The sequence below is a fragment of the Protopterus annectens genome, chromosome 7.part1, assembly GCF_019279795.1.
Source record: "Protopterus annectens isolate FY-2018-M chromosome 7.part1, PAN1.0, whole genome shotgun sequence".
NCBI lineage: Eukaryota > Metazoa > Chordata > Ceratodontiformes > Protopteridae > Protopterus > Protopterus annectens.
Window position 1 is genome coordinate 370,761,546 of NC_056740.1, and position 12,676 is coordinate 370,774,221.

General features: G+C 36.0%; 1 protein-coding gene across 3 annotated transcripts in view; it reads right to left on the reverse strand.

The window, feature by feature from the left end:
- Nucleotides 1-12,676, reverse strand: part of FAM3D (FAM3 metabolism regulating signaling molecule D) — a 713,044-nt gene that overhangs the window by 227,738 nt on the left and 472,630 nt on the right. For all 3 annotated transcript variants that reach the window (XM_044078817.1, XM_044078815.1, XM_044078816.1), the window contains one exon: nucleotides 10,246-10,369. In XM_044078817.1, coding sequence (XP_043934752.1) covers nucleotides 10,246-10,369 — 124 coding nt within the window. The remainder of the gene's footprint in view (nucleotides 1-10,245; nucleotides 10,370-12,676) is intronic.

Here is a 12,676-nt window from a genome sequence, read left to right on the forward strand (position 1 = left end):
GAGATGGGAGGGTTCATGTAGGCTCCTGGCAAGTGCAGATCCAAGAGCTTAAGAGGAAAGGTCTTAGTTGCTTTTTTGAATTGATTTATAGTTGGGATGTTTCTAATAGAGTTAGGAAGTTTGTTCCAGGCTAAAGACACATTGTAATCGTAAAGTAGTTTACCGATGTTTTTGTTGGGTTTATGTATGTCGAGGAGTTGTTTGCCAGAGCTTCTGAGAGATCTAGTAGGGGTGTAGAAGGAAATAATGGAGGAGAGGGAGGGACAAGCAGTAGGTTTGTGTAGGATGGCGTGTGCAATTTGTAGCTGTGAGATAAGAAGCTGATGGGGGAATTCCGGCAATTGCAGTCTATTTAATGCAATGCAATGGTGTGACTTATAAGGTTGGTTTGTTGCAAATCTGGTGATTTTAATATATGCTTGTTTGAGTTGGGAAATTAATGTAGATTGTAAGTTCGTGAGGATGGGAGCAGCATAAAGAAGGCATGGCAGAAGGAAAGCCCTAGCTAGAGATAGTTTGGCATCTGGTGTAAGGAATTTTTTGTTCCGATACAGCCATCCCAGTTTTTGATGTGTCTTTTTGATACACTAATGAATATGCTGATCAAATTTTAGTTGGCCATCTGTTATGGTACCCAGGAGTTTAATATGTGGATCAACTTTGATAACTGAAGTTTAGAGAAGAGATGGAAAAGGTGGGTTTGTAGTGTGAGCATGATCTTGGTAGGAAGAGTAAGAGTTTAGTTTTTTTAGGGTTTAGGATAAACTAGTTTTCATTAAGCCATTTTTGTACAGCGATGAATGCGTTTTATGTAAGTGAATGAAGATGTGACATGTTGTCAGAGGTTGTGATAAGGGTTGAGTAGTCCCCCATATTCGATAAGAGTTGAGTGGCTGCAGGCAGAGTGGAGGTGGTTGGTAAAGATATTGAATAGATGGGGGCCTAGGATAGAACACTGGAGGACCCCTATTTTTACAGGCAAGAAGGGGAAGCAGGAAGTGAGCCATCATACAGATTGTAGTCTATTAGTAAGGTAGCTGGAGAACCACTGCAAAGTGGGAGGAGAGAGGTTAAAATCAGTTAGTTTTGTTAGTAGTTTAGAGTGAGACACCATATCAAATGCTTTTGATATGTCAAGGAAGAGACAGGACGCTAGTTGATTATTGTCTCTGGCCTCAGCAACTGCATGAGTAAAAGCTAAGAGGACTGCAGCAGTACTGTGGTTTGGCTAAAAGCCATGTTGGGTAGAGGTTAAGAGGTTTTCATGGATTAGGTATATAAGCAGTTGAGAGTGGATGCGCGTTTCAAAAATTTTAGAAAGTGGTGATAGGACAGCTATTGGTCTAAAGTTAGAGGGGTCTGTGGAGTTACCTCCTTTGTGCAGTGGTATAGTATAAAAAGATTTCCAGATGTCTGGAACTGTGCTCTCTTGAATAGATCTATTTGTTAGTATAGAAATAGGGAAGCGTATGGATTCAGCAGCAACCATGAGAAAAAGGGTGGGGGCAGTTTGTCAGCAGATGAGCAGAGTTTAAGTTTATGAAGAAGAGATTTGACATAGGAGTAGGGGACAGGTTTAAGAGAGAAAGAGTGTTTATTATTATGAGTAGGAGAGATGGAAGAGTTTGGGGATTGGAGTTATGATCTGAGTGACTTAGTCTGCAGATAGTGTCTATAAAGTAGTTATTAAGCAGGGTAGCAATCTCCAGCAATGAGTTATTAGGGAAGGGATTCAGGGTTGTGAGGTTACCAGGGTGAAGGATATTCTTGATAGAGGACCAGAATTATTTAGGGTTGGAGAGGCGATTAGTCTGTGCAGTATTATTGTGGTTTTCAAAATGACAGACAGTAATACAGGATGCTCAAGTATCAAACAAATATGCATCTACTAAATGATCATAAGGGGCAAAACCATACATAAACATGTACAGAGTTTTGACTGAAGCAGGAAAAGATACACATACAGACAGATTCATTACTTTCTAACTTTGCAGATATAATTACTCATTTTCCTAACAGCTTATATATGTCTAAGTACATATTTTTCTAACAATTATAAAAGTTTTTCTTGTCCTGGTAAATGCACTTTTTTGTAAGGTTTCTGATTTCCCTGCAATTTTGTAGAAGGGTAGGATACTTGGTTTTCTGCCAGGTTTTGCAGGTACTCTCCCTTTCATGCATTTATATTTCCATTACCAATTCTATGTTTTATTTGTTTGTACATATGACAGATTATTGGATCTCCTTTACCTTTTCAAAATTTATAAGGCATCAGCTTTAACATCAACCCCCTTTTCCTATTTTGTATATAGGGTCAGGGTGTTACATCTACAGTAACCATCATCTATAGCCGGTGTTCGGACTAGTCAGTGTTATTTCCAGTGTTTTTCTTACCATAAACTACTCGACTAAATTATCTTCTATTGTTTTGTCTAATTCACCTCCAGAGTTATTGCACATGTTCATGACTTAAAAGTTGACCAAAGGTGTTTGGCCTCATATTTTAACTGTCTCTTCAGGATTTACAGTAATTACAATATCCAAATCTGTGCATGTTTCATTGCTTAGAGCAGTTGTTATTGCTTAAGTGCAGCTCTGAAAGTTTAGAGGTGGACTTTTAAGGCTGCCCAATGGAGATAGCTGAAATGCATATTCTTAAAGATACCATTAACTGTAGTGAGAGCCTGATACTAATAGTAAAGTAAAATTACTTAATTGCTTACCGTTGATATATAGAAGTAAAGCCTGTTAATGTAAGAAAAAGGGTATTTCAAAATGTCCCCAAAAGTGCTGATACGTTTATTATTGCAGCTGAATGTATTCTACCAAATGATACTTTAACACTGAAAAGTCTGGATTTCAACCTAAAACAGTTAACAAGTCAGCACTGCCTTTAAAACAAAATGTGGCTAGTACTGAGATATCTTATTACAAGTGGTAAATAAAGGCTATGCAGCCAAATGTTGTTTCAGTAAACAAAATAGTGGTAGTGCTAGAAGTGTGCAAGTGCCCAATATTCATGCTAAGAAAAAAAAAAATTTAATATGATAGAATATATTTTCAAACTATTGCATTTGTATTCATTGATTTCAAATAATGAAATAAGTGAAATTATACACCAACAAAACTCGATCAACAAATAAAACTATTTGGTATTTTGTCATAAGTTTTTTCTGGCGGAAATTTTACAATATTCTGGCTTTTCAAATAAATGAATTCACAATATTTTTGAAGGCAAGAACTACAAAGTTTACTGAATTCAAGCAGCATAGGTTCATAGGTAAATAAGTTGATACTAGGCTATCGGCCCTAGGGCCTATACAAGCCTAGCCATAACAATTCCCTGGCTATTTCTTCCCACAATATTTACTTCCCTGGACCCCTGTCTAGCAGGGCGACTGACGTGATCCCGGGGTGAATGGGGTGGATGGTCTTATTTGTTAAAAACCTGTAACTGTGCAAGCCTAAACTTAATGTAATAACAAGTAGATGTATATATACCATTACATATGTAGAATCTCAAACCATCTTAGGAAAAGTGATGCATTCAACTAACAAATGTTATTACTTGAAAATATTTTCCACAGTTTAAGGGGGTCTATATTAGAATATTGAAGTTTCAAAACTTTTAATGTTCTAATATCGACCCCTATTCAGCGAACATTGAAAATATCGAACATGCAGAACAGTTTTTCCCATGGAAAAAATTTGCTGTTCCGAAACACATACACACAACGCAAGCACACCAAAAAAACAGCAATCCACACACATACACTTAAAATCCTACATCTAACCCTACACTAAACTGTACATACACTACTATCTATCCACTTACCTTAACCCTAACCCTAAGTTCCGTCACTATCGCATACTCACCCGTGCCTTAACCCTAACTCACCTACCCCTCGCTAACCCTCACGTCCACACAATCGCACACTTACCTGACCCACACCCTAACCCTAACCCTAACTCACCTACACCACCCTAACCTTCACGTCCACACAATCACACACTTACCTGACCCGCACCCTAACCCTAAACTCACCTACCCCGCCCTAATCTTCATGTCCACACAATCGCACACTTACCTGACCCACGCCCTAACCCTAACTCATCTAACCCGTGCACTAACCCTCATGTCCACACAATCGCACACTTACCTGAACCCGACCCGTACCTTTCCACCACAGTGCTGAAAATAGCGAAGCCACAGAAATGGCCAACCAAATTATTTCCCTAGGAAAGAATTTGGTGTTCTGTAGCTTTGCTATTTTCAGCGTTCACTGAATAGGGGTCGATATTAGAACATTTGAAGTTTCACAACTTCAGTGTTCTAATATAGACCCAGTTTAAGGCACTGCTGAAGTTATTGGAGGAAGGGAAAGGTTTAAATGATATGCAGCCAAAAGTTGGTCTTAACAAAGAAGAAATCAACCAGCAGGTGAAGAGATACCTCAGAATGGAAATGAGGGGCTGGCACATATAGCAGTTTCTGACAGACACTTAAACCTTCAAAAAAGAAAAGCAGATAACCTAGAGTTGCTAACAGAACCAACATACTGGTATGGCTAAATAATAAATGAGTTATCAGAATTGTGAAAAAAAGAAGACACCACAATGTTCTGTGTATTAAGATAATATATGACAGCATTAGTACTGAACAGAACACAGTAGAAGTGAGCTAAACAAAGAGCAGGAATAAAAGATTAAAAGCAATGCAAGTACAGACATGGTTGGAGGAGGAAGCCACCTATGGCAGAACAGCCATCAGGAACAGAGAAAGAGTTGAAGCAAGGTAGTTACATAATAAAAATATAACAGGTAAGAAGTATTACAATACAGTGGATAGAAATGATTAGAGGATTTGAAGAAAAGGAATCCTTTACTTAAGATATGCAATCCAAAGTAATGAAGTTAGATGGTATGAGAAATGCACATCTTGAGTAGAATTCTAAACTATCTGTCATACTGAAAAGGAGAGTTTTAAAAGGGAATCTCTAAATAGCAAACGCATAATGAAATGTAGAATTTATTCAGCAAGAAAGAATTTACTAGTGTTGTAAAAGGGAAGGCCCATTTCTGTCAGTTTGAAACAGAAACTCAAGTAAAGAGGGGATGCAGACAATTTATGTTTACATGTAACATTTTTAGAGGAAGACTGAGATATAGGAGGACCTGTACCAGTATATGTCTACTCCAAAGTAAAGAAGGGAGGAGTATCTCCCACATTTAGCAGACCAATAGATAAGCCTTGTTGACTTCAAAAAGCCTCAGTGAAAAGATATCTGAGTAAGAGCAAGGGAGACTATAGCAGTGATCACGAGAAATAAAAAGAACAAGCTGAGCTATCTTCTTACCTTACTTTGAAGTAAACAACATCTTATATAGGATGAGTAAGAAAAACATGCACACTGAGCACTAGTACCAAAGCCTTACATGACATTAGTTATGAAACTTGCACAGGGTGATGTGACTGGAAGTCACCTTTGAATGAATAAAATGAAGGCCCAGTATTTGCCAGATTTTATTGACCAGGAGTTTATAAAAGAAACAGAAAAATATATACTTGTTCTGTTCAGAAGATAAAAAAATTCTCCATAACCTGGATTTACAAATCCTTTGATTACAATGCCTATTATAGATATGTCACATGAACGTATTGCTATGAACATTGTTGAGCCATTAGTAAGATCTAGCAGTGGGTATCACTATATCTTGGTCATAGTAAACAAATGCCATACAATTTCTAGAAGCTATACTATTATGTAAGGTTAACATTAAGTCTATTTCAAGAGAATTGGCACTATTATTGACTAGAGTGGGCAATCCTACAGAGATGTTTACCAGATATGCCCTCAACGTCAAGGGTTATGCTGCAATTTTGCCAAAGTTATAAGGCTAGGTAGTTAAAAACATCAGTTTACCATCCAAAAATTGATGGATTATTAGAGAGTTCACTTAAATAATGAAACTCATGTCAATAAAATTAACTGCTGCAGGTGACAGGCAATGAGATCAGCTGTTACTTGTTGTTTACGGTAAGAGAAGTGCAGACATTGGTGGAGTTTACACACTCTGACCTCTTTGCATCAATGAGTTCTACTTGATATTGCTAAAGAAATCAGGGAAGAAAAGAAACCATTAAACGTGTTAGCATTACAATAACTTACAAGAAAGACTTAGTGATGTCCATAATGAAAAACAACATGATAATAAGTCAGGAAATGTAGGAAAGATGATATATGAATGATAAAATGACAGAATTCAAAGCAGAAGGCACATTCGTGGTATTTACACATTAGCAGAAAATTAATCTTAGCTGAATATCAACGTCCATTTGAAATCTTGGAAAGATTAAAAAACTTGAAAAATTGCAAATGTTTTGAGATTTTAGAACAAAAATATTCACTGAGTTTCTTTAACAGTTTCATAAAAAAATATTTTGTTTCTAAAATACCTTAATAGGATATAAAACAATAGAAACAACTAGAGCTCTACAAAAGTGAGCCCCGTTATTGAAAGAGAAAGCACTATAAGTAAAATGACTGTAAATGCAGTAGTGCATAAGGATTCTATCGATTAAGATGGTGTTGCCTTCAAAAAGAATATTGAAGAATTGATACCTGAATAGAGTAACTAGGTGATCAGGACTCTAAGTAACAAGAACAATCTGAGAAAGATAAAAAAGAAGCTACCATTTTTTTTAGCTCGACATGCAGCATGGTGGAAAGAATTTAGAATGACAATACCATAACTTGTTATGAAAGCAAGGATAAGTTTATAGAACACAGTATTAAGGTAGGCAGAGGACCAGACAAAACAGGCAAAAAGTTTCAGAAGGGCCCTAGCGCTTTATATCATTCTTATAAAATACATCTTAAATATTAATATCTTTAACTTGCAAGAAGTGGTTCCATTGAAAGAATTTTGATGGTGAGTGTAGAGGCCAGTTTAGAATATAGAATGTGAAAGTTGTGATTAGTTTACCGGACACAGCCACACTGTAGTATGTTGTCATTGCTTGGGTCATCTGAGGGCCTTAATAATGCTACCTTATGACCTTGCCAACTGCATTCCATTCTACGGTTTCCTGTCTGCTAATCTATCAGCAACATGGATCCGACCTTCTTCCAGCAGTGGGAATGTTTTGTCCAGGTCCCACAACCTCTTCATTTGGGTTCACAATTCAGAGTTTTAGTTGAAATAGGGTATCACATTGCATTTTTGGGTACTGAATACATTGTGTGATATAAATACTTAAAATCTGCTATATTTTAAATACTTTGGATGTAACACATTCTGTTGTCTGCTTACTCAGTTACCAAATGAATAAATGAAATTAAAAAATACCAATGTGATGTAAAAGGCGTGTAGATAATACTGTTTCATTAAAAGCATGCAGGCAGCCATATGTACTAGGCAGAGGAGAAATTCCTTCATGTTGGGTTAATGAGTCATTATGGGTTCCATTGTATGATTTGCTTTTGTATAAAAAGAGGAATTTTCTAAGCCATGGCAGATTTGATAGTCTCCAAGGGGAGGGACATGGCCCTGTTTCATGGAAGGCTGTATTTTCAGTGCAGACTGTCACGTAGGTCTTGATGTTTAGAGTTGGAATCCCAGAAAGGTTCTCTCCAGCTGCCTGCATTGAGAAGCTCTGGAGAAACTGTGTAATCTTGGGCCTGCAGCAGGGGGATCTAGGTGAGAAATAGGTTAGTTTGGAATTTGCAACAAATTCATCTTTGCTGGATCAGAAGTTAACTTTATATTTGGACTTATGTTTGAGCTGTGGAGAAATGAAGGACATTTCTTGTTGGGTAGAATTTCTTTAATATATGCTTTGCAATCTTGGATAAGAAAGCTGGACAGCTGAATAAAAATCTGTGTTTTTCAGTTATTTCTGGGTCCAGTGATACATATATATATATATATATATATATATATATATATATATATATATATATATATATATATACATACACATACATATACCAATGTGTGTGTGTGTGTGTGTGTGTGTGTGTGTGCGCACGCGCACGTGTGCGCACATGCATCTGCGTGCACATAATAGTGAGAAGGAAGAAAACATTTCATTTGTCAGTTGGCTGGATGGTGTCACATCACAGTGGTTTATCAAAATATTACACTGACAGTTTATTTTATTTGAAAAATGCTGTATTGTATGGAGACAGTGCAGTGACAGTGAGACAGTGAGGATAAGGACATTTCTGCATTGCCTCAGTGTTTTGTGTTCTCGGTATATTTAGATATGTGGGGGTGCAGTGTGGCTTGACCCACCCACTTCAGAAAAACACTTAGTTTCCAAGGTTATAGTTGAGATATTGAATCATTATAGAATCAATGGCAATATATATATGTGTGTGTGTGTGTGTGTGTGTGTGTGTGTGTGTGTGTGTGTGTGTGTGTGTGTGTGTGTGTGTGTGTGTGTGTGTATATAAAATAAAAATGTAAGAATTTCTGTATTAAACTGTAGCATGCAAATAGTAACATATTTTATGTACTTAAATGGAAAATTTCCAGGAGTTGGCAACTTTTGAAGATACAAACCTTAGTTCCACAGATGTCACTGTCAATTCTCCAATGTGTGCTTTAACAAGTTTTTTTTTTATCATTTCTCTCTCTCTTCAAAGAAATACAGTTAAATCCAGTCTCAATCTGCTGTACAAAATGTCTGCAGAGGATATGACAAAGGACTACACTAAATGACAATGCCTCCTTTTCTACTCCTTTCATCATACGGGGCTTTATTATATTGTATATAAAATTAAAAAACAGTATCTTATTTTGCCTTGTTAACTATAAATCAGTGTCACTGTGAATTCTGTGATATTTTGATGTGGTGTGTACTATCAGGCTAAAAACGTATTGCTTGCAGTCAGTTTGCAGAGATGCAAATGTATCTTATCTTGAAAAGTAATTACTGAGGTGCATAAAACACTAAGCTGATTTGATATGTACACTTTGTATATTCAGTAACTATTTTGAATATGTTCAGATACGTGCTGGGAGTTATGAATCTTGTGAGTGCAGTTGTTTATAGTTTGTGCAGCTCTGCTCATCTGTCATGTAACACTTATCAAACCCAATGACTGTAACACTGGTATGTATTAAATGATGCTGTCTTCATACGACTGGTTTAATGTAATATAAGATAAAGTCACAGATTAAGAAGCACAGATATAGCATATGCTAGAAAAAACAAGGCAGTCATGTCTTGCTCTATGCATTTTAACTGGGAAAATATTTCAGAAAAATGTAACCAAGTCAACAAAAAAGTACATGTCACGCACACACAGTCCCTTTTTCTTGTAGAAAAAGAAACTTTAACTGAAATGCCTGAATACATGAATGAAATTCTAACAATTGTAGTGAGTTGTTGATTTGTTATACCAAGTAACGCTTTAGGCTCTAGTAATGCTCTGTTTTATAGTTATCTGCTTTCTTACACTATACTTTATACCAACAATAAGCACATTACAATAGGGTCTGTTTGTATACAAATGCCTTTAGATATTATGTACATTGGATAGCATTTATTTATAACAATCTGGTAATACAGTATGATATCATAATATTTACCTTGAAGAGACATTAATGCAAATGACGCACTAATCCATTATTTAAATCCATGTTAAACAGTTTTATTTACAAAGTCCTGCGTGAGATGTTGTACAGTAATAAGAACTTAGCTAAGTAGTTTCTTGATGTCTGCTAAAACCATAGATTAATTAACAGGCCTTAGAAGCTGCAAACTGGTTTAAATATGCTTAGCTAAAATTCTACTAAGAATGCATGCAGAATACAATCTACTTAATTTGAACTACTACACATATTCCACACTCTAGATGTCATTACATATAGCTCTGTTAGTGCATTCTGTTATGAGAAGATGAGGTATCCATAACACCTGCAACTCAAGCAAAGTATGAAAGGTGAAAGAAACTGGTATCGTTATGCTGTGTATTTTAATAACAGCCAAACTCCAAAGTAATCCAATAACCATATTTTTCTGACTGCATTTGCTGTTCTGATTTAGGTGTTTCTTATTATGATTTTGTAACTTGTTTTCTATAGTGACCGTTAAATAAAGAATGCAATGTCTGTGCTTCATACGTATGTAATAATAATAAAAACAGTACCATATAATACATCTGGGACAGTTTCAGATTAACCGTACAATGTTTCAGTATTTATACTTAATTTATTTTAGAGAGTAATACTTACATTTTTCCTTCAAAACATATTCTTGGCCCTACCACATTTGCTGCCCCACTTTCAATCTTAAATGCAAAATGATTTTTCGGACACGGTTGTGAAGTTCCACATTTATATGTTAATACTCTTGGAGCTTAACAGAAAAAAAAACAAGATTAAACTGTCATGTCATTAATTATAAGGATGATACACTCAAAGGATATCATTCAATATATCGATACTAAACTGAAAGTATATGTAAGTACACACACATATCTATATCTTTATAAATATCTGCACTTAAAAAACTATATCTATACCTAGTAAAAAATCATTCTGAAAATTAGTTTACATGCCAGTACATACTGTTTACTTAAATATTGTATACATCTCTGTTCTTCCACAACTTTAAAATTCTGAAACTTGGAAATCAAAAAACAACTAGAACCTCAATGATGAAATCTGAACTTGGTTATAGTCTCCAGAAGTATACACAATAGTGTTTGCAATATGTATCTACATGGATGTTTATATTTCTATCTATATCTATCTATCTATATTATATAGACAGATAAAGATAGATAGATATATACAGATGGAGAGATAAATACAGAAATGTAGGGACAGAAAGAGTTTGACAGAGTGAGTTGTTCATGTTTTTAGACTAAATTTATTCTCAAATTAATCCAGGAACAATCTTAATAACGCATGTAAAGTAAAGAAGAGTACATACTTCATAAATGGCTTATTTTAAATTTCTTTTGACTCTCTGGAGTCGCATTACTAATTTGTTTATTTTTGCTTGTGAAACATTGCTACAGCTACATTAAAGTACAATGCAATTAGTACAAGTGAATGTAATTCATAAAAATTAGCAAGCATATCTAAATTACAATTATGGAGCACCATTAAAGCACCTAAACATGAACAATTAACAACATCCTTAAAAAACAGGCATTGAAAATGTTATCCTTAAATTATGAAATATAATGTCACAATGCATTGGGGTGAAAATGTTAAAGGGATTCTGTTTTTGATCCGTTTTAGTGTTAATGATTAACACAGGATGGTACATACCATCTACACTGAACAGAAGTACAACTCTTTGTTAAGAAGCAAGTCTTGTAATCATGAGACACACAGACTACTGAATGCTATAAGACATATTGACAAGTTACACTTATGGCCCCTCTTGGTACATTCCTTTGAGCTTTTGCCTAAATGGCAAGAGTATGCACAAAAACTGTCTGCCCTCATCAGTTGCCATAAATTATATGCATTCATTTTTTATGTATCCTTTGGGAAGTCAGCTCCCCGTGAAAACTACCACAGTGATAACACACCCCTAAAAGTAGACCCAGTAGTTAAGGATTTGGGGATGCATATGGACATGGCCTTCAACTATCATTGGTCCAAGGTAGTAAGGAAATCATACTATTATTTATTATTTATTTATTCCAGTTTGATAACCGGGGAGGTCCACTGGGCTTGGGGACCCATTTTCAGTGGAGGCCCAGAGAGAAAAGCTCCACAACACAAAGTTTTCTTGCATGGATAGTTTCAAAGACAGTTTGCATTACAAACAACAGGTTGCATTCAAAAAAAGAAAAAAACAAACAATTACAGTTTTGTTCAGGAGAAAAAGACAGGCATATAGCATAATAGCTAGATTTTACTGTTTAGTTACATATACAATCTACATTTGAGAGTGAGGTTAGGAAGGTAAGAAGGTTATCCAGGAGTAAAGGGGGAGGAGAGCTTGAGAGGTATGGGCTAAAGAGTACAGTTGCATTTCCTGTTTAGATAGAGGTAGGAATGAAGTTGAGTTTTAAAGTTATTAAGGTTGTCACAGGTCCTCAGTGTGGAGGGCAGAGCATTCCATTTTTTAGCTAGGGAAAAGGATAACAGAAGCTGACCAGCTGGGAGCTTGGGATTTTGAACGGTAATCAGGTTTTGGTGGGTAGATCTAAGGGATCTGAGGGGGGTATATGGTTGTAGTATATTGGATAGTGCAGGGCAGTTAGTGCGTTGGAACAATAATTTGTGGGCTGTGGTGATTTGAAGAAAATCAAGTTGATTGGGGAGTTCAAGCCAGTTTAATGAGTGAAGGGAGGTGCAGTGATGAGAGGAGAATTTGGCATTGGTGACGAATCTGATGATTTTGTTGTATCATACTTCTAGTTTGGAAGTAAGTATGGAAGATAAATTAGTGAGCAGAGGAGCGCCATACAGTAGAGTGGGAAGGAGATAGGTTGTGGCGAGAGTTAGTCTGGTTGCAGGAGAGAGAAAGTGGTTGTTTCTGTAAAGTAGGCCAAGTTTTATGTGTGTTTTCTTGATGTTTAGCTGGATATGAGTGTTAAATTTTAGGTGATCATCAATGATGACACCAAGAAGTTTGGCGGAGGGTACAATCTTGATAGTGGAGTTGTTAAGGCTGGTAATTTGAAGTCAGTTTTTATCA